This window comes from Macaca fascicularis, chromosome 4, assembly GCF_037993035.2.
Source record: "Macaca fascicularis isolate 582-1 chromosome 4, T2T-MFA8v1.1".
In the NCBI taxonomy this organism is placed as follows: Eukaryota; Metazoa; Chordata; class Mammalia; order Primates; family Cercopithecidae; genus Macaca; species Macaca fascicularis.
The window spans coordinates 58,928,330-58,951,049 of NC_088378.1; the positions used below are offsets into that span (position 1 = coordinate 58,928,330).

General features: G+C 43.4%; 1 protein-coding gene across 33 annotated transcripts in view; it reads left to right on the top strand.

The window, feature by feature from the left end:
- The window catches only part of PLEKHG1 (pleckstrin homology and RhoGEF domain containing G1), a 244,030-nt gene that overhangs the window by 154,076 nt on the left and 67,234 nt on the right, over window positions 1-22,720 (top strand). For 31 of the 33 annotated variants that reach the window (XR_012433540.1, XM_065543587.2, XM_074037250.1 and 28 more), the window contains one exon: window positions 16,736-16,836. The exons of the other annotated variants lie outside the window; for them this stretch is intronic. Coding sequence is in view for 25 of the 31 variants with exons in the window: in XM_065543587.2 (XP_065399659.1) it covers window positions 16,736-16,836 (101 nt within the window). In the remaining 6 variants the exon portion in view is untranslated. The remainder of the gene's footprint in view (window positions 1-16,735; window positions 16,837-22,720) is intronic. 33 annotated transcript variants of the gene reach the window in all.

Consider the following 22,720-nt stretch of genomic DNA (forward strand, 5'->3'; position numbering starts at 1 on the left):
CTTTGGGAGGCGAGGCAGGCGGATCTTAAAAGCCAGGCTGAGGTGGGCGGATCACGAGGTCAGGAGATCGAGACCATCCTGGCTAACACGGTGAAACCCCATCTCTACTAAAAATACAAAAACTTAGCCAGGTGTGGTGGTGGGTACCTGTAGTCGCAGCTACTAGGGAGGCTGAGGCAGGAGAATGGCGTGAACCCGGGAGGCGGAGCTTGCAGTGAGCAGAGATGGCGCCACTGCACTCCAGCCTTGGCAACAGAGCAAGACTCCACCTCAAAAAAAAAAAAAAAAAAAAGCCAGCCTCGGCAACATGGCAAAACCCTGTCTCTACAAAAAAAATACAAAAATTAGCCAAAAATTAGCCAGGCATGATGGCACCTGCCTGTAGTCCCAGCTACTTGGGAGGCTGAAGTGGGAGGATGGCTTGAGCCTGGGAGGTAGAGGCTGCAGTGAGCTATGATTGTGTCACTGCAGTTTAGCCTGGGCAACAGAGCCAGAGCCTGTCTCAAAAAAAATAAAATGTTTATGAAAGATTCTTTGTTTTGTTGAACTAATATAAATTAATTCCTAATGACCAACACTCCTCACCCCCACCCCGGTAAAGGAGGCCAGTTTAAAAATGGAGAGAGCCTGCTGTTTCAAATGGCAGTATCTCACTGGGGCAGAATCACCCCAAAGGACATTGTGGGGTGGGTATGTGTGTGTGTTGGGGGAGGCAGGGGGAGCCATCCCTTTATACTGTAAAATATTGTCTTTTGAAAAAGAGCCTTTATGTCTTTGGATCCACAAGGAATGTTACAGGTGTCCCTTCAGTTTCATAATGGGGCTTACAGTGATGCCCTTAACCTTTCAGAAAGCCTGAAGTGGGTGCCTCGTAAGGAGGGGACCTGCCGAGCTGGCCGCCCAGCAGCGGCTGACCATAAATACACAGCTGCTGAAAAGACTGCTGCTTTTGTCTGGTTTTCCATAAAGCGGTGGCTAAATCACTCAACCCGGGGGTCTGTTTATGGCCTCGTAAATGCTGTTCCAAATGCAAATGCACAGAGAGAAAAGGGTGAGAGTTAATCTACTTTTGATTAGAGAAGCGTTTCTTTTCTTGTGCAAAGGCGGGAGTGAGGTGGGTGGGAAGAGAGTTAAAAATGAAATGCATAGTTTAGGGACCTTTGTCATCTTCAAGAGGTGGTGTTGTAAAAAAATGCTGTCCCTGTGACAAAGGCCCGGAACAAGGGAGGAATGTTGAGCTGGGTTAAGATTCTGTACAGCCCTCGCCTTTTAGCTAGAGAGGGAGCAGCGGGGGCACCGTTAACCCTTGCCTTCCCGGGCTCTGCACATTGCTCGTTTCTGGGAGTTCACTCCATGAGGTTGCTGAGTCTACACTCATTCATTGCTGGGAAAGATGAAGCACAGTGCCTACTAACTGTTGATACCAGTTTCAGAGAGAGAAGGAATGACAAAGATATTTTTGTAGCACTACATGATGATGATCCTATGCTTCCTTTATCATGGAGTTATACAGACTTGGAGTACCTGACCCAGACAGGGGGCAGGAAGGTGGTGATGAGCAGGAGAGCCAATACTGGCAGTGGGAAAAGAATAGATAATAATGGAACAGCATGAGAGGGCAGGGGACAGGGACATTCCTGAAAGAGCAGTGAGTGAGTGCCTGTGTTGGTGGAGGTGAGGGAGTTGAGGGGTAGCAAGAAAGTGGTCAAAGATGAGCCCAGGAAGGTAGGGAGGGATTTAAGAGTCCTTGAAGGATTTTACCCAGGAGGCACGACATCAAATTTGAGTTTTAGAAAATCATGCTGGATAGGTTTGAAAAGTTGTGGGCAGTCAGACCCACAGTAGGGAGATGGGTTAGGATGTCCTTGCAGGAGTCCAGGAGAGAGATAAGAACAAGGTCAAGGCAGCAATGAGAGAGAGCACAAGTCAGTTTCAAAAAAGATGTAGGTAGGAGAGGAGAGGTGGGATTTATTGTCTGGGTGGTCATAGCAAGAGGGGAAGGGTCTTGGAAACTTTTAGATGGCATTAGGACTTTGGTGGTGGTGGTGGTGGTGGTGGTGGTTGTTGTTTGAGATGGAGTTTCACTGTCGTTGCCCAGACTGGAGTGCGATGGCACGATCTCAGCTCACCACAGCCTCCACCTCCAGAGTTCAAGCAGTTCTCCTGCCTCAGCCTCCAGAGTAGCTGGGATTACAGGCATGCACCACCACGCCCGGCTTATTTTTTGTATTATTAGTAGAGACAGGGTTTCTCCATGTTGGTCCGGTTGGTCTCTAACTCCCGATCTCAGGTGATCCACCTGCCTTGGCCTCCCAAAATGCTGGGATTACAGGCATGAGCCACTGCGCCCAGCCGGCATCAGGACCTTTTTTTTTTTTTTTTTTTTTCGAGGTAAGATCTCGCTCTGTTATCCCAGTTGTAGTGCTGTGGCGTGATCATACCTCACTGCAGCCTTGATCTCCTGGGTTCAAGTGACCCTCCGCCCTAGTTTCCCAAGTAGCTGGAACTACAGTTGCATGCCACCATGGCTGGCTAATTTTTTAATTTTTTTGTGGAGACAGGTCTCACTTTTGTTGTCAGGCTGACTTCGAACTCCTGGCCTCAAACAGTCCTTCCGCCTCTGCCTCCCCAAGTGCTGGCACTAGAGGCATGAGCCACTGCGCCTGGCCGCCATCCAGGACTTTTTATGCACATGTCTTCCCGACAGTAATCTCCAGACTCTCTGCCAACGTTGATGGCTAATAACAAGCTGCTTAAGTAAATTATCCTTCCTACAGCACTGTTATTGCCAGTGGCAGAGAACGGTGGGGGGATAATTTTTTATTATGATTTATCAGCATATAAAGTTCTTTTACTTTTGAACCCAAAAAGGCTCCAATCTGACCTACCTTGCCTCTCTGGGAAGGAACCTGGGACCTGGACGGCCACACAGCAGCCACCGACACCTGCACGTGTGTGCCGAGCTGCCTCGAATGGACCATGTGTGCAGTTTAACCCCTGGAATGTTGAGGAGGCACTGGTGGTTGTATTCTTTCTGCTTAATGCGGAAGCTACGGAGCCTCAGCAAGGAAGTAACTCGCCCAGGGTCCGAGTCCTAGACCCAAACTGCCTGACCTTGAGGCTGATGTGTTTCCCACCTCGCTACATCTGGAGCCAGCTCTGCAGCTGAGGCCTTCGTGTTGCATCCGGCAGCCCTACCCTGTCCTCAGATAAATCTGTCCTGGGAAACCAAGTTTACTTTGCCAGGACAGTAAACATAATGTTTTTATTAAAGATATAATTTTTAATAAAATGTAATTTTTCCATCTTGTAGTAGATGGAAACTGCATTTACTACAAGAAAAAGCAGAGGGCACTTCTGTTCAGATGGTAAAATTGCTGCTGTGGAAATTCATCTCCCTTGAAAAATCACTTATGGAAACCTCATCCATAAGAGTCCACTCTCTTCGATTAAAGAGGGGAGACAATGTTCCCCACATCACCTTTTTCACCCTGTGGGCACGAATTAGGACCAGGCCTCCTGGACAGTATGACAGAAGGACATCTTCGTGTTTACCCCCGGCCCCGTGCTCTTTGAGAAAGTCAAGTTTCTGGGGAATATCCCGTCACTTTGGCCCACGCGCCTTGCTGACACCCTCCACCTCCATCTGCACGGTGCCTCTGCCTGCTCCCCTGCAGATCCTCAAGCCTGTGACTGTTTCTGTATCAATACGTAACTTTCGGTTAAGATTTTTCTGTGATGAGATCAACAACAATCTAGTCAGCGAGACAATCAGATCTATCCTAAGGGATCCTCATTGTTTTTGGTACAATGAACGGAATAACTGAGCCATACGTTTCCGTATTTAGCAGCAGATTACCTAATGCCACCAGGGTGGAATTACATTCATCTGCCTTGACAAACCGCCCGTAAGGAGGTCGATCCTTGTGTAGATTGTTTATTTTAATATATACAACCGTACTGCATTGCAACTTCCAAGTAGAATAGCTTGATTTTGAGGGTCATTACCAGTCTCCATGACTCAGGAGGTGAGAAGTTGAGCTAACGTCTTCCAGCCTTTTCCAGTTAATATCATCCAGGTAACCCCTGCCTTTTTTAGCTGGCTGAAATTTCATTTTGATTCAGGGTTACAGTTTCAAGTCGTTAGCACAAATTAAGTCAAGGCTTTTGTCTTTAAGGCCTTGTTTCTTGTCCACCAAATGAATGCTATTTGAGTACCTACTGTATACAGATCAGTTGCTGTGAGATCATCTATACTACTGTTCCTGTCTCAGTAAAATTAGATGGGCAAGTGTTCCAACTTATATAGGTAATTATTGTCTAACACATGTTTAAGTAGAGTGATAATTGAATCTGTGTATGTGGAAAAGCTGTACCTGTTTTTGTTTGTTTTGAGATGGAGTCTCGCTCTGTCACCCAAGCTGGAGTGCAGTGGCACGATCTTAGCTCACTGTAACCTCCACCTCCTAGGTTCAAGCGATTCTCGTGTCTCAGCCTTCTGAGTAGCTGGGATTACAGGTTCCCTCCACCATGCCCAGCAATTTTTTTGTGTGTGTTGTTAGTAGAGACAGGGTTTCACTATGTTGATCAGGTTGGTCTCGAACTCCTGACCTCGGGTGATCTACACACCTTGGCCTCCCGAAGTGCTGGGATTACAGGCGTGAGCCACCATGCCCGGCCTGCTGTACCTGTTTTAATGGGCCATTACTTGGTGTTCTTATTTCAGAATTTCTTATTCTCTAGAATTAAGAATCCTCAGGTAAAGTGTGGGTTGTTACTTGATTTGTGAACAGGAAATGTTTTCCTGCAATAACCAACTGCCATTTTGATGTTTGGTGAAGGCTTTTAAGCCATCAGTGTATTAAAGTGGCACGCAGAGCTCATGGATGAAGTGAGAACAGCCCTGATAAAAACGCAGATTGTCTGTGGTGCACACAAGTGTGTGTGTGTGTGTGTGTCAGAAGTTCCTCTAAGAAGCTTCCTTACACACACTCCTGTGTGAAGTGTTAGAACACCTGCCACAGTCACCTAGCCATAGTAATAGGGATTCTTTTTTTCTTCCTCTTCTTCAACATTTAAGTTCCAGGGTACATGTGCGGGATGCGCAGTTTTGTTACATAGGTAAACATGTGCCATGGTGGTTTGCTGCACAGATCAACCCATCACCCAGGTATTAAGTCCAATATTCATTAGCAATTCTTCCTGATGCTCTCCCTTCCCTCACTCCCTCCCAACAGGCCCCCAGTGTATGTTGTTCCCCTCCCTGTGTCCTTGTGTTCTCATCGTTCAGCTCCCACTTATAAGTAAGAACATTGCTGTTTGGTTTTCTGTTCCTGCATTAGTTTGCTGAGGATAACGGCTTCCTTCTCCATCCATGATCTCATTCCTTTTTATGGCTGTATAGTGTTCCATGGTGTATACGTACCACCTTTTCTTTATCCAGTCTATCATTGATGGGCATTTGGGTTGATTCTATGTCTTTGCTATTGTGAACAGTGCTGCATTGAGCATACGTGTGCATGTATCTTTATAATAGAATGATTTATATTCCTTTGGGTATATATCCAGTAATGGGATTGCTGGGTCAAGTGCTATTTCTGCCTCCAGATCTTTGAGGAATCACTACAATGGTTAATTTATCCCACCAACAGTGGAAAAGTGTTCCTTTTTCTCTGCAACCTTGCTAGCATCTGTTTCTTGACTTTTTTTTTTTTTTTTTTTTTTAAAGACAGTTTTACTCTTGTTGCCCAGGCTGGAGTGCAATGGCACGATCTCGGCTCACTGCAACCTCTGCCTCCAGGTTCAAGTGATTCTCCTGCCTCAGCCTCCTGAGTAGCTGGAATTACAGGCGTACACCACCACACCTGGCTAATTTTGTATTTTTAGTAGAGGTGGGGTTTCACCATGTTGGTCAGGCTGGTCTCAAACTCCTGACCTCAGGTGATCCGCCTGCCTCGGCCTCCCAAAGTGCTGGGATTACAGGTATGAGCCACCACACCCGGCCATTTCTTGACTTTTTAACAATTGTCATTCTGACTGGCATGAGATGGTATCTTACTGTGGTTTTGATTTGCGTTTCTCTAATGATCAGTGGTGTTGAGCTTTTTTTCGTATGTTGGCCATGATAGGGATACTCTTCTACACAGGTCCTGAACCTCTTTGTACATTTCCATTTCAGTACATGAGCATTTTCCTTTGAAGGCTCCTTCAGAGCTTGCATCTTTCTCTTCATTTCTGATTTATCTTCATTTCAGAATGATTCCTAATTCTCTAGAGCTAAAACACCCTGCTCTCCAGGCTCCCCATCGTGTCATGATTTCGTATTACTTGAAAGTAGTATGGTGCTCAGAGAGCTGATCGCATGCATCTGCACTGACTCCCTGTGACTGGTTGGGGAAGGAGTGTGTTTCTGTGGGAAGAGCTATATAGAGACTTGTCCCTAAAGAGGGATCAAGTGACCCACTGTGGGTGGCTGGCAGGAAATGGGATGTCTTACAGGAGTGTAAAGCCATGCATTAGTGAGAAGGAAGGACGAGAACTCGTGAGCCAGTCTTGAATGTGGCAGATGGTTGAAAGCTACTGTGCCTGGCTGATGGAAAACATGTCATGCGATGTATACATATGAAAACATGAAGGCAGTGGGTACTGCGTGTGAATGGGACTGATCCTAATTCAGATATAGCCTGTGATGATCCTGGCAGGTAGGAGATGCCTAGTCAATCAGGGTGGCTATTTTTTGTTGGCTCCTACCTGACACCTGATAAAAATTACCTTTAACTCTCAAAATTAATCATCAGCAAACCCCTCCTCCTGTTTAAATATACTGTGTTAAGGTATAAAACCTTTGAAGTGACAGTATAGGGTTTCAGTGCCCAGGCTATTGTCAGCAGATCCTGGTTTGAGCATGACTTGAGGAATTTACTCTCTGTATGACCTCAGGGGAGTGATGGAGCCTTTCTCAGCTTCCAGGAAAATGGGATTAATGGGACCCACCTCCTAGGGTTGGGATGAAATGAGAGAATGCATATAAAGCCGACAGCTCAGTGCTTAGCAGTAAACTTTAAAATAACAACAATGATGACTGCTGGGTGTGGTAGCTTATGCCTATAATCCCAACACTTTGGGAGGCTGAGGTGGGAGGATCACTTGAGGTCAGGAGTCTCCTGGGCAACATAGTGAGACCCCATCTCTACAAAAAAAATAGAAAAGTTAGCCCAGTGTGGTGGTGTGTGCTTTTAACCCCAGCTACTGGGAAGGCTGAGGCAGGAGATTGCTTCAGGCAGGATTTCCAGGTTGCAGTGAGCTGTGATCATGCCACTGTGTTCTCGCCTGGATGACAGAGATCCAGTCTCTAAACAAAAATAAAGAAAAAAAAGAAAAAAGAAAAACCAATAATGATAAATAGCAGTGAGGAGTTAAAATTCAGATTATGTAATAATGTACATTTATTTTACTGATTTTTTCCCCATATTAAAAACCCTTTGGGCTTTACTTAATTTTCCTTAATCACCATGTTTCAAATTACACCAGTAGTCCTCTGATTATAATTAAGATGAATCAGTTTCTTATTTTCAGATGCTTAAAGTGTTGCCAAGACATTGCATCCCTCCACCACCTCACCAGCCATTCCCATTTTCCACTTTAAGGATTATAGCCACGTCTAATTGTGTCTGTCTGCTTCCTTACCTGGCCTGGGACCTGGAGAGTAAAAAGGCAATTTAAAAAAGAAACAAAAAGCTGTGTAAAGTTAACCTGATGACAAGGAAAACAGAGTTGTAGGAAAGGAAGTCATCTGGGGGGATCATTCTCAAAAAAGTGGTTAATAAACTCACTTCAAATCTCTGTCTAGTGAGTGCCTACTGCAGCCTCATACTGGGCTTTACTCCAGGGGATTCTGGTAAACGGGGTGTTGGCCCATTTTGAAGACTTTAAAATACAAAGTCTTCAAAGACTGTATTTACATGCATTCAAAAGCAGATAGATTATTTCAGAAATGCTTTGCGGTTTTTTTTTTTTTTTTTTTTTTTTTTTTTTTGGTAGCTACAAATAATGATAGGATTTACACTATAGAAAAAACAGTAATAGGAGGTTGCAAATAGGTCTGGAAAGATATTTCAGTATGCAACAGGACTTCATCATGGCCATCTGTCTACCTCTCTCTGTTTTAGAAGCACTTTGGCATATGAGAATATTGTCAATGTAATTTGGAAACTGTGCAATTTCGAAAATAAATATTTAACAAGGCAACAGAAAATTAAGTTTTTGTGCTACATTATTACCGTAAAAAGGCCTCTTATAAGGACTTTTCTAACTGTTATACCAAAAGGTAATATAAGGAACTAATTTTAGTGTTATATTTATACCAAATTGCTTTTCCATTATTATGACTTTTTTAGGTTTCACCACATTTATACACATCCACATGAAGTCAATAAATGACATCACTCTGAAGTAAATAAAGACAATTGATTTTTTTCTTTTTCTTTCTTTCTTTTTTTCTTTAAGATGGAGTCTCACTCTGTTGCCCAGGCTGGAGGGCAGTGGCATGATCTCAGCTCACTGCAACCTCCACCTCCTGGGTTCAAGCGATTCTCCTGCCTCAGCCTCCCAAGTAGCTGGCACTACAGGGACGTGCCACCAAGCCCAGCAAATTTTTGTATTTTTAGTAGAGACGAGGTTTCACCGTGTTGGCCAGGATGGTCTCGATCACTTGACCTTGTGATCTGCCCAGGCTGGAGTGCAGTGGTGCAATCTCGGCCCACTACAACCTCCACCTCCCAGGTTCAAGTGATTGTCCTGCCTCAACCTCCCAAGTAGCTGGTATTACAGGTGTGTGCCACCACGCCCAGCTAATTTTTGTATTTTTGTAGAGACAGGATTTCATGCTGGTCTCGAACTCCTGACCTCAGGTGATCCACCTGCCTCAGCCTCCCAAAGTGCTGGGATGCAGGGGTGAGCCTAAGACAATTGATTTCAGTAATGATTGTCAGAGTGTAGGAAAAGATGGGCATCCAGTTGTTTTAAGAACTTTAACGTATTAATACTAATTCTATTTCTAAATATCTTGTTCATAAATGTGTTTTTGCTTAAAGTCTTTAGGGGAAAACCAAACAAATATTCCTAATTGTCTTCAAGCAAAGATGTATTTCTCTTTCTACTCATCATTTCTATTTTTTGACAGAATTCCTGTTCCAAGTTTCTTTTTCTGGGGAGAGCTGCTACCTCCTGCCCCTTCCTAGGCCTGGCTGGCCCTCGCCTCACTACGAGAAAGCTCCCAGCTCACCCCCTTTCAGGAGGAAGTAGGAAAACAATAGAGGGGACTGAATAGGCGCCTGTATCATCTGTCACAGCTTAACAAGAGGCCATTCCTGACATTTTTTTACCAATGGTTTATGTACTGCAAGTATTATAGATGGTAAATGAGGCTGAAACCACCCAATTTTTTATTCTTTTACTCAGACATCTCAGAGCCATTAACAGAGTTCCACACATTGAGATCAGCCTCTATATCATATCTTTCTTCCCGCTTTGTCTTCCCCTCTCTTTCTCTTTTTCCTTTTTTTTTTTTTTTTTCTTTTTTTTGGAGTCTCACTCTGTCATCCAGGCTGGAGTGCAGTGGCACAATCTCAGCTTACTTCAACCTCTGCCTCCTGGGTTCAAGCAATTCTCCTGCCTCAGTCTCCCAAGTAGTTGGGATTACAGGTGCCCGCCACTGCGCCTGGCTAATTTTTTTTTCTTTCTTTCTTTCTTTTTTTTTTTTTTTTTTGTATTTTTAGTAGAGACAGGGTTTCACCATGTTGGCCAGGCTGGTCTCGAGCTCCTGACCTCTGGTAACCTGCCTGCCTAGGCCTCCCAAAGTGCTGGGATTACAGGCATGAGCCACTGCTCCTGGCCCAACCCTCTCTTTTTCTTTCTTCCCTTTCCTTCCCCCTGCCCAAAGCTATTGCCAGAAAGATTGTGTCCCATTCCTTCTACATTGGATTTTCAGTACATTTCTCTGTGGTGTGGGGTCTAGACTGTATGGACCCAGGGAAAACACTGTCCCCACAGTAAGAGCTTTTTTGTATCCAGCCTAATGCAGTGGCCAGAGACCACGATTCCCCAGATCCCATTTCTTTGGCTGTACCTTCCTCCTCCCTAGATGTGCACAGGGAAAGAAAAGAGATTCACTGGAAGGTTGGACTTCTGATTCTTTTATCTATAGGCTACCGCAGGACATTTTACTATACCCTGTTCAGTGGCTTATTTGGAAGAAAGTTAAAGGGCTTCTTTCATTTGGAATGTGTTCTTCTGTACTCTCACAGTACTTTGTAAATAATTCTTATAGCACTTAAATAGTCAAACTCTGAACTTCTTTTACATGTTTTTCTCCCTCATTCTCCTTTGGGCACCTACAAGAGGGATAAAGCTCATATCCTCATCATTTCTTTTTTTTTTTTTTTCTTTTCTTTCTTTTTTTTTTTTTTTTGAGACGGAGTTTTGTTCTTGCTGCCCAAGCTGGAGTGCAATGGTGCAATCTCAACTCACTGCAGCCTCTGCATCCTGGGTTCAAGCAACTCCCCTGCCGCAGCCTCCCCAAGTCGCTGGAATTACAGCTGCCGACCACCACACTTAGCTAATATTTTTGTATTTTTAGTAGAGATGGAGTTTCACTATGCTGGGCCAGGCTGGTCTGGAACTCCTGACTTCAGGTGATCCACCTGCCTCAGCCTCCCAAAATGTGGAGATTACAGGCGTGAGCCACCGCGCCCGGCCCTGAACCAATGTCTTATCAGTCACGATGTTCTGAAAGGGCACTCTTTGTGCAAAAGACAGTGGCTGGAAAATCAAACCCCTATTTCTTCTTAGAGCTTGGGCCCTAGCAAGAACAAAACGAGCCAGTCTGAGCACATGGAAATCTACGATCTGGATTAACTAGGCCAAAAGTAGAACTGTCTCCTTTCACCACAAACCCCCAGAGATGCCTTTCAACATTTCATCTTGGCTTGAAGAAGTCCAGTCCGGGGGGTACCAAACCTTGGAATAGCCCTGTCCAGGCCTCTGCAGATGGGGCCTGCTGGAGCTGGCCCTGGCTTGGTTTTACCTCACCGGCCACCTAGGAAGGAAAATCAGAGAACAGAAACCAATGGGTCCTTCTCCCCGGAGGAAGCAGCCCCGCTGTCTCCATGCTACAGCCAAAAGGAAGAGGAGACAGATGTGTCCCCATGTACTCATTGACTTTAACTCACTCATGCCACAGTGGATGAGAAAGCATCCTTCCTGGGAGCTGGAGAAACAGCAGCTTCCTCCTTAGGGTGTGAAGTGATGGGGAGAGAGGAGCCCCAGACTTCCTTCCACTGAAAGCCCACATGGCTGATTAGTCACTTCAACCGTGCTGTCACCCTGGACTCCCTCCTTTCTCTTATTCTCCACATCCCATTAAATACCTCTCCTGTCCACCTGACCCAGGGTTAGGAGTTGGTCTGCGCACACATGTGCTGCTGCACGCATCACCTAACCAGCCTCCCCAGCAGCTTTATAGCTTCTCCCCTATTTTCTTTTCCTTTCTTTCTTTTTTTTTTTTTTTTTTTTTTTTTTTTTTTAGACAGAGTTTAGCTCTCGTTGCCCAGGCTGGAGTGCAATGGTACAATCTCATCTCGCTGCAACCTTTGCCTCCCGGGTTCAAGTGGTTCTCCTGCCTCAGCCTCCCGAGTAGCTGAGATTACAGGCGCCTGCCACCAGCCCCGCTAAATTTTGTATTTTTAGTAGACATGGAGTTTCACCATGTTGCCCAGGCTGGTCTTGAACTCCTGACCTCAGGTGATCCACCTGCCTTTGCCTCGCAAAGTGCTGGGATTACAGGCATGAGCCACTGCACCTGGCCCTGTTTTCTTTATTGATGATGAAACCATCTTTAATCTCACCACGCCCTTCAGTGGTTACCACCAGCTATGTAGCATGGAAGATTCTGCGTGACCTTTCCCGGCCCCCATTTAGCCTCATCTAGCAGTGCAGGCCCACCCTCAAGGGTCTGTGTGTTCAGGTACACGCCCCGCTCTGTCCAGCTGGTCTCAGCCCTGACATCTGGATGGCCTGAAATCTAGCCCTTTTCAACTCCTTTTAGTGCCCTTTTTGTTACCCTGTGCCTTTGTTTACCCATTTCTGGCCTCCTGGATGTTGTCTCCTTCCTCCTATCACTGTATTGAAACTTCATCCTTCAAGATTCAGCTCCACCCTCACCTTCCCTATGAAGCCTCTCCCTTCCCTGGAACTGACCACTTCTGCCTTTCCTGCCCTCTCTTGTGAACTGAATATTTATCAGTCTTGCTGCCAAAACGCTGTATTCTATTTATTTGTTTACACTTGGCTCTTCAGCTAGACAGGGAGCTTGCTGGGGGAAGGGATCATGTTTTATTCATTTTTTTTTTTAATTCCTAACTTGTAAAACAGCACTTGGCACACATTCTTACATTCTCAAAATAAAAAGATGGGAGGAAGGTTTGTATAAATGAATGTTAATGTGCTTTTAAGCTGTAAATTACTATACACATGTAAGTTATTCTAGTTTCAGAGGCATCCCAATGTAATACGTGAAATTTGAAAGGCAAGTTTTTGGATAAACAGACTACTTTCTAGAAAAGGTAGAGGGGTTGGAGAAATGAAAAAAGATTATTTCTGAGGGCCGGGTGCGGTGGCCCACACCTGTAATCTCAGCACTTTGGGAGGCCAAGGCAGGTGGATCACCTGAGGTCGGGAGTTTGAGACCAGCCTAGCCCACATGGCAAAACCCTGTCTCTACTAAAAATACAAAAATTAGCTGGACGTGATGGCGCATGCCTGTAATCCCAACTACTCGAGGGGGCTGAGGCAGGAGAATAGCTTGAACTTGGGAGGTGGAGGGCGTAGCGAGCCAAGATTGTGCCACTGCATTCCAGCTTGGGCGACAGAGCGAGACTCCATCTCAAAAAAAACCAAAACAAAACAAAAAACTGTAATGTGATATCAGAGGAAGAAGGGAAGTGGAGGAGCCATAAACTAACCTATTTCTGGGCATCTCATAGAAATAAGGTAAACTCCCAAGGGTGCTGAATTTGCCTTCTGTCTCAGTTCTTCTTTCTATAGCATGTCCCTGCTGAATGGTTATATAGATCAGAGCTTCTCAAACTATTCATGGTGAGGGGCAAGTGTGTGTGTTTTCTTTCCATCGATCACACACTGATTCTTTTGCAAAATACAGTTTAAAACAGAATACCAGAAAAGTTAGAAGAAGAATAAGATGTACAAAGTACAAGCACAAATTTATTATTAGGTTGATATTAAATCATTCTGTAAACTACTGTAAAAAATTTCTGCATGCTTACTTGATGTCTGTACTTATCTCCTAGATCAGCAGCAAACAGTTTGCAAATTGGCTCCTGCCCACTTCCCATACTTTGAATAGGACCAAGTCAGATCTACTTGGATATCTACTTGGATATTTTCAATAACAGATATTACAAGGAATGAAAAAGTTAGAGGAGGATGCTCGGGTGCAAATCTTATAATGATAGAGATCTTAAGGACATAAACTGAGCAGAAAATAAATAGGAGAAATTTTAGATCACAGAAAATCATTCAAATGGTGAAAAGCCCTTTTTTGTGTGTACTCTCTGCTCCTTCCCTCACCAAAGTAAATTCTTTGATCCTCTTGGAGAATAATTGTTTTCAGTACAAAAGTTTTAAATTGATCCTTCATAGTTGTTAACAGTAGGGTAGCCATAGGTGCTGACATCAAGCCAATAAAATTAATAAGCAGCATGACAGGTTCTAATAAATTTCGTTGGTGTCCTTACTCTGTCATTTCGGGCGCAGAATGAACTATTATTATCACCAAGCTTCAAACCACTCATTTTGGCTACAGATGATTACAGCTGCGAATACAGGGCATGCTGCCATAGTTTTCAGGAACTAGTCTAGGGTTAAAGTATTATATTTAAAAGATGTGCTTATGATCAGTGGGGGGAACTAGTTATGACCATACAACTTTGCTCTGTTTTCTAGAGTCATCTACAAAAATGTGGACTTCTCACGATCTGTTTTCTCAATAATTTCTGAAAACAAGCAACTTTTAAAATTTAGTTTCTCTGTCATGGACTCTGAGGTTTTTGAAACTCTTTGAGCTGGCGATGGGCCATCGGTTGTTGGATGCAGGCCACGGTTCTTTGTCTGTAACCCCAGATGAAATTCTTTAAGCCCCTTAACTCAATCTTTCTCTCACATGAAGAATTTAGTATCAGGTTTCTGCAAATGAGCAAGCTTAACACTTGAAGTAAGAGAAAGGATTGTTCATTCTCTCTTTAAGCCCCACTGCGGAGCCTCTGAATTCAGCCAGGTGAATGTGGCTTGCATCCACCACCTCTGCCCCGCCCCTCATCCTGCCATGCTGATGTGGCTCATGCCTATCTACATCCTTCTGTTTTACCTTCTTAATTTTGTGTACAATATGCCCTCCAAAATGTCCAGCAAACTCTTAAGCTGCTATTAAATACAAAGTCACTGCACATTGAGTATTAGTCCCTCCTTTTGGACCATATGTAATTTAACAGAAATATCGATGAATATATTTATTTTGAGGGAGTGTAGGGTTTATATGTTGTTCAAAATGTACCATTCTTTCAATTCTGGCCTCCATTTGTTTTTCTTTTTGGGTCTTTTTTGGGCCTGTCCTATGCAGGTACTCAAGCTCTTATGATTGTTCCATTTATAACAGTAAGGAGAGGGCCAGGCGTGGTGGCTCATGCCTGTAATCCCAGCACTTTGGGAGGCTGAGGTGGGCGGATCAAGAGGTCAAGAGATCGAGACCATCCTGGCCAACAAGGTGAAACTCTGTCGCTATCAAAAACACAAAAATTAGCCGGGTGTGGTGGTGCACGCCTGTAGTGCCAGCTACTTGGGAGGCTGAGGCAGGAGAATTGCTCGAACCCAGGAGGCAGAGGTTGCAGTGAGCCAAGATTGTGCCACTGCACTCCAGCCTGGCAACAGAGCGAGATTCCGTCTCAAAAACAAAAACAAAAAAACAGTAAGGAGAATAGGCCAAGCTATTTGGGGATTTTAATGCCAACTACTTTTAAATCTTTTGAATCTACTTTCTTATTGAGGTGACTACTTTCTTTTTTTTTTTTTTTTTTTTTTTTTTTTTTGAGACGGAGTCTTGCTCTCGCTCTGTCGCCCAGGCTGGAGTGCAGTGGCCAGATCTCAGCTCACTGCAAGCTCCACCTCCCGGGTTTACGCCATTCTCCTGCCTCAGCCTCCCGAGTAGCTGGGACTATAGGCGCCCGCCCGCCACCACGCCTGGCTAGATTTTTGTATTTTTTAGTACAGACGGGGTTTCACCGTATTCGCCAGGATGGTCTCGATCTCCTGACCTCGTGATCCGCCCGTCTCGGCCTCCCAAAGTGCTGGGATTACAGGCTTGAGCCACCGCGCCCGGCCGGTGACTACTTTCTTAAGAAGAAAAGTTGTTACCACAGAGCTTGTTTTGAAAAAAAGTTTATGAACATTGGTTTATGCATGACAGTGATTTTAGTATGAAAGAACTAGAATGAAACCTAATTTGATGCAAACTGTGAAATGTGCTGTTTGAGAAAGTTAATGATGAAAGCCCTGCCTATTTTGCATTGGAGGAACCTAAAGAACATGAGAGAATGAAGGTGGATTAATAAAAGGTATAAGAAACAATTATCTAATGATTCTTATATTTCAGCTTCTCCTTTCTCTAGCTGCATCTAAACACAACAGTGTTTGCTGTTGGACATTGGAATGCAGCTCTGGTGCTGGGATTTTCATGGTCTGCTTGACTTTTCACAGAGTTACTTCCTCTAAATGCCGCAGATTGCCATGTTGCATTTGGGAGGGAGCCATACTTCATCGTTCAGCCTAGGGCAAGGACTGTATTTATTTTTTATTTTACGTTATTTCAGCTGTTTTCACTTTTTTCTTTATTGTGTTCCTGCCTCCTACAGAATCCTTTTTCAAGTCTTGCTAGGGAAAGGGGAACACTCAGTTATGAACTCTTTAGCACACACGGGGCAGAAAGCAGCCTTCATCTTTCTCAGCAGTTCAAATCTCTTCTAAGCCATGTCAGTTTAACCCACTGTGGGTCTGAATCCACAGCAGATCTGCCTGGGAGCTGTTTCTATGTTAAAACATACAAAATCAATTGAGAGTTTTTCATGGCTCATTACAGCATAGTAGAGAGCATAAGTAAGTTATATGCTTATTTTTTTCACTTAAAAAAAATAAGTTGGTATTTGAAAAAGAATTTGCTTCTATAGTTTAACAACAGATAGTTTTGTGACTTAAAGGTTATGTTTAAAACAATTCTGTCAGTTCAGAATTTTTATTTCTGGCTTTTCACTATATGAATTTTAGAGCATGTTTTTATCATACCTATCAGTCAAAGAAACAGTGGACGATGTGGTTATAGCAAAACTGACGTTATGGGCACTGTGGTCCCCTGTAGCCCCATCTAGGGAAGCTCTAATTTTTAGGGGGTAGATAGAATGTATACCATACTCTTTCTCTTTGCTAAAACTCTTCGTTCTATAAATAGGTGAGTATTAGGGCCAGTAATAAGAGAGCAACTGTGTACTCTGAGTTAATGAGCATAATAGTATGATAATTACTTGAAACAGATATGAAAGATTCACTGGGCATAATTAAAGGTGACTTGGAAAGGACAGGAGTGTTTAAGGCATCCTTCTCATTGATCTCACAGGATTACCTTGACTGCATCAGGGACCAAACAAAACTTCCCCTGGGGACTGAAGAAAGATCAGCCCTTTTTGGAAACATACAGGATATCTACCACTTCAATAGGTAAGTTAATATTCAAAAGATCGTTCTCCCATAGGAACATTATGAACATTTCTCAAATGAATGCAGCCTGAGAAACTTTACCTGTAAGCCCTGACTCAGCTTCATACATTTTTGTGGGCTATTATGTCATGAAGCTTTCTACTTAGAAGTATCCTTATTTCCTTATGAGTCTCACATGTATTCCATATTCTCTCGCTCTCCATCCTCCTGGCTCAGAGAAGAAACCTATTTGCCCTGGCGGGGCAATGACATCTTTTCTTCCACAATACGACATGAACAGGACATCCAAGAATATGTACTTGCTTAGTCTCCAGGATCCCAGCTACACTGGATTTTCTATAACTTTTCTTCTACCTGGGGAGTGGGCTGGACACAGTAAACATACAATACATACTTCAAGTCATAACATACTAATGCAATTGAATTGATAATTTCAAATAATCAGTTTAATTAAAAATGTAAGTATGTAGCAGACACTGGGCTAGAAAATTAAAATAGTAAACAAGACAGAGAGTGAATAAATAAGTTATTTTATTAATGCAGCTTGAAAGAAAACTTAGGGCCAGACATGGTGGCTGACACCTGTAATCCCAGCACTTTGGTAGGCCAAGGTGGACAGATCACTTGAGGTTAGGAGTTCGAGACCAGCCTGGCCAATATGGTGAAACCCCATGTCTACTAAAAATATAAAAATTAGCCAGGTATGGTAGTGCGCACCTGTAATCCCAGCTACTTAGGAGGCTGAGACAGGAGAATTGCTTGAACCCAGGAGGTGGAAGTTGCAGTGAGCCAAAATTGCACCACTGCAGTCTGTCCAGCCAGGGTGACAGAGCAAGACTCCATCTCAAAAAAAAAAAAAAAAAAAAAAAAAAGGGAAAGACACAGTTAGTAGTCTGATTAAGAGCACAGAAGCTAGTGTACAACATACGTGAGTTTGCATCCCAGCAAAGCCCCCTGTATGTGTTGGGTGAATCTTTAAAGGGAATGAAATTAACCCCTGTATGTCAGGTGTTTACTCAACTCCTTCTTCTCGCTGAGGCTCCCTGAGTATCCACACATACCTTACCTTCTCCACTTATCCTTTTCCTCATGGCACTCCTCAATTTCTAACATACTATATGATCAACTTTTATACTATGCCTGTTGTTTCTTTCCTCTCCACCCTGACTCACAAAACACTTACTCCACAAGGACAGGAGTCTGTTTTGTTACTGTCTAAGTGTCTAAAATGGTGCCTGGCCCATAGGAGGCATCCAAACTTGTATTGAAGGAAGGAATGGAAATAATAGGAAAATCTCCCTCATATGGTTACGGTGAAGCTCCCGTGAACTGATAAACCTACAGTGCCAGCACAAAGGAAGTACCAAAATATAAGCCCATGATGTTCTTGATTTTGCGATAGTGAAATCCCATTATAAAGTTCTGCAATGTCCTGTCATTTTATGACTCAGCTATAAACGCAAGCTCAGGCCTACCCATCTTGGCTTACTATAGTTGGTAAATGTGAGCTCCTTGAGGGCAGGATCTCCTTTGCCACCCTTGAATCCCAACACCTAGCACAAGCCTGACCTCTGGGAGACAGGTTGCTTGACTTGAAATGCTTATCCTTTAATTCTGAAAGCCTAGGTTGTAGCAAGTGTCAATGTTACCACAGAACTGTTTTCATTTGACGCAGACTTTGAAAAACAGTTTGTGTATTTTGCATCAGTATTTCTCAACCTGGGCTACCCACTGGAATCACCTGGGAAACTGGATCCTACCTTCAGAAATTCTGACTTGTTGGTGGGACCAGAACATCAGAATTTTTCAAAGGTCTTCATGTGCAGCCATGGTTGAGATACACAGTCTAGATAAAATAAACAAAATAAAAAGAAAATAGAGAGAGGGCGAGGAAACTGAATTGGAGAATCCAGAGTCTACATGTTCATTAGTAACGTGCTGGTGTGAAAGCCAGCCCTCATTGTGCAATCACTGATGATAAAATCCTGTGAGCCCCTGCATAGTTTCTCCTTCCAGAGCCCACTGCTGGCCCTGTAACCCAGAAGGAAGCAAGAGGGCTAGATCCTGGGAGGCCCCTGGCCTAGGTCTTCTGTGGTTTGGCTGTGAGTTGATGGTAAGGCATATTTATAGAGTGCTTGCTCCATACCAGAGGCCATAGAGCTTTAGATGCATTTTCATTTCATATGCATTATCTGAGCCTCTCTGACTCCAAACCCCAGGCATTCAGCCACGTGCCCTCTTGCCAGAGTGGAGCCTTGCTTCTCTGGTTCATGAAGTGTGGCTTACTCCAGGAGGGGCTCCCAATCCCTGGAGTTTAAATCTGTATGTGTCTCCTAATTTAAAGAAAGATAAGAATGAGGCCGGACATGGTAGTTTACACCTGTAATCCCAGCACTTTGGGAGGCCGAGGTGGGCAGATCACAGGCTGGCCAGCATGGCAAAACCCTATCTCTACTAAAAATACAAAAAAAATTAGCCGGGCATTGTGGCACATGCCTGTAATCCCAGCTACTTGGGAGGCTGAAGCAGGACAATCACTTGAACCACGAGTTGGAGGTTGCAGTGAGCCAAGATCATGCCACTGCACTCCAGCCTGGATGACAGAGTGAGACTCCATCTCGAATGAATGAATGAATGAACAAACAAACGAGTTAGCAAGAAGTGATCTTTGCAGTGGACCCCAATCTGCAGAAGTTAGGTGGTGACTGAGATTTACATTCCTGAATTACGTCTCTGTTCTTTTCCCTCTCTTTTTTTTTTTTTTTCTGAGGCACAGTTTCACTGTATCACCCAGGCTGGAGTGCAGTGGTGCGATCTCGGCTCACTGCAACCTCCACCTCCCGGGTTCAACCAATCAATAGGTGTGTCAATTTCAAAGATACACCTATCTGGCAAATCTGTGGTTGGGGCTTGAAATAACTTTCAGCTTCTGTTAGTTCAGGTCCAAGTTTTTCAAAATAATATAATAATACTGTGACCAACTAGGCAAGACTTAAATCTAAAATTAAAGAGAGCATAAAGAAATGGTATTATGCTGGCCTGAAAAATTCAACTGACTAGGTTTCTTTTTTCAGCGAAGATTTCCAAAATACAGAAAAGCACAGAAAGACATTCTGTCAGAGAGTCGGGCGTGGCTCATGGGAGTCTGTCATATTACTCCTTTCTTTGTGCCTTATTTGCTTTAAAATTTGTTTGAAGCATAAAGACATTATAAACAATATTGAATCCAGTTATATCCCCTTCCCCAGTCACATTCCGCTCCGTGAGGAATGGCACACTGATGTGTTGGTAAACCAGTTCTCCAGCATGTGGAAAGGGGAGGGAGGATCTGGAATTTATAATGTTTTTTGATTTCTGTGGTATAAACACTCCCATCACAGCAGATTTCAAATTACTAACACAACATCATGAACATGGAATTAAGAAGAGATGTGCAGAATTGGCTCAGGGAAGCCAGTGGAATCTGGCTTAGTACACAACTGTGCTGGAACTGCCATCCAAAACTTGGTGTTTCCTTCCCAAGCATGGTTTTGTTGCCATTACTATATATACGAGTATTTATTTAAAATGTGTAACATGCTGTGGGAGGCCCAGGTGGGAGGACTGCTTGAGCCAAGGAGTTTGAGACCAGCCTGGGCAACATGGCGAAATCCCATCTCTACAAAAAATCAAAAAGTTAGCAGGACGTGCTGGCACATGCCTGTGGTCCTACTACACAGGAGACTGAGGCAGGAGGATCACTTGAGCCCAGGAGTTTGAGACTGCAGTGAGCTATGATGGCACCACTGCTCTCCAGCCTAGGCAACAGAGCAAGACCCTGTCTCAAAAAAATAAAAGAAGTCACATGCACCTATTTCAAACATGGCATACATGGTGTCAACTTATAGGTGATTTTCACTCAACATTGTTTTTGGGATTTATAGCTCTAGTTCATTTAACTGCTATGTATTATCCATTGGTGATGATCTATCTCTGCATTTTGCCAATTGCGTTAAGATTGAGCATCTTTTCTTGTTGGCCATTTTTATTTCTTCTGCAGTTTTCTGGCTCATATCCATTGCCCGTTGTTCTACTGGGATATTTCTCTTTCTTATTGTTATATAGGAGTTCTTGATGAATTCTGGCTAGTGATCTTTGCAGATTATGTGAGATGTAAATATCTCCTACCATGAGACATGCCTTTTAACTTTAATTGTGGTTTATTTGAAAATAAATTGTATAATGTGTAAGTTCGACTACACTAAGTATACTTTTTATAGTATGTAGGTTCTATGTTGTGTGTGTGTGTGTGTGTGTTTTTTTTTTTTTAAGTCCTTTCAATCTCAGGGCATAATATACTCTATTTTTTTCTAAAAGTCTTAAAATTTTGTCTTTCACGTTTGTCCTTAATGTGCCTAACACTGATGGAGGCATGGTGTATGGTAGGAAATCTAAACTCTTATTTTCATGTGGCTAGCCACTGATTTTAAAAGTACTTCTCTCGGCTGGGTGCAGTGGCTCACGTCTGTAATCCCCATACTTTGGGAGGCCAAGGCAGGTGGATCACCTGAGGTTAGGAGTTTGAGACCAGCCTGGCTAATACAGCGAAACCCTGTCTCTACCAAAAATACAAAGTGTGGCGGCAAGCGCCTGTAATCTCAGCTACTTAGGAGGCTGAGGCAGGAGAATTGCTTGAGCCTGGGAGGCAGAGGCTGCAGTGAGCCAAAATTTTGCCACTGCACTCCAGCCTGGGTGACAGTGTGAGACTCCATCTCAAAAAATAAAAATAAAAAGACTTACATGGATGCGTGGGTCTGTATTCTCTTCCACTGGGCCGCCCATTCTTGTCCCATACCACACTGTTTTGATCATCAAGCCCACATACGTTGCTTTTCTTCAACACTGGCTTAGCTTTTCTTGACTCTGCACTGTCAAGGAATTTTTTTTTTTTAATTTGTTATTTCTTTGAACTACTCTATTGGGATTTTTTTTTTCTTTTTTTTTGAGACAGAGTCTCACTCTGTCGCCCAGGCTGGAGTGCAGTGGCCGGATCTCAGCTCACTGCAAGCTCCACCTCCCGGGTTTACGCCATTCTCCTGCCTCAGCCTCCTGAGTAGCTGGGACTACAGGTGCCTGCCACCTCTCCCGGCTAGTTTTTTTTTGTTTTGTTTTTTTGTATTTGTTAGTAGAGACGGGGTTTTACCGTGTTAGCCAGGATGGTCTCTATCTCCTGACCTCGTGATCCGCCCGTCTCAGCCTCCCAAAGTGCTGGGATTACAGGCTTGAACCACCGCACCCGGCCTCTATTGGGATTTTTATTGAAATTGCATTAAATTTTATAGATTAATTTCAACAGAATTGACATCTTTACATTACTGTCATCCCATCCATAAACATATGTCTTCAAGCAAGCCTTTAAAATTTTCTTTAATGTTTTATAATTTCTCCATCACATTCATACATGTAACTTTTATGTTTTTTTAATACATGTGACTTTTAAAACTTTATTCCTAGATGCTTATAGCTTTTGATGTTATTTGGACTAGAACATTTTTTCTATTGTTTAAATTGGCTATTATTCTCATCTAGCAAGCTTTTGATTTTTATATGTCAAAACTGTAACAAACTTTCTCAACTTTCCTGTTCTAAGAGTGGTTCATAGATCTCTTGGATTTCTATGTAGACAATGATGTCTGAAAACGAGGAAGCTTTTTTGTCATCTTTTACAATTCTTCTACCCTTTATTGTCTTTTTCATGTCTTATTGCTTTGGGCAAGTCTTCCTATACAATATTGTTCAGATGTTGACATCCTTATCTTCTTTTTGGCATTAGCAGGAGTGTTTTGCCCTTAAGTGTGATGTTTGCTATGGATTTAGACAAACACTTTTCCTATTTTGCTAAGAT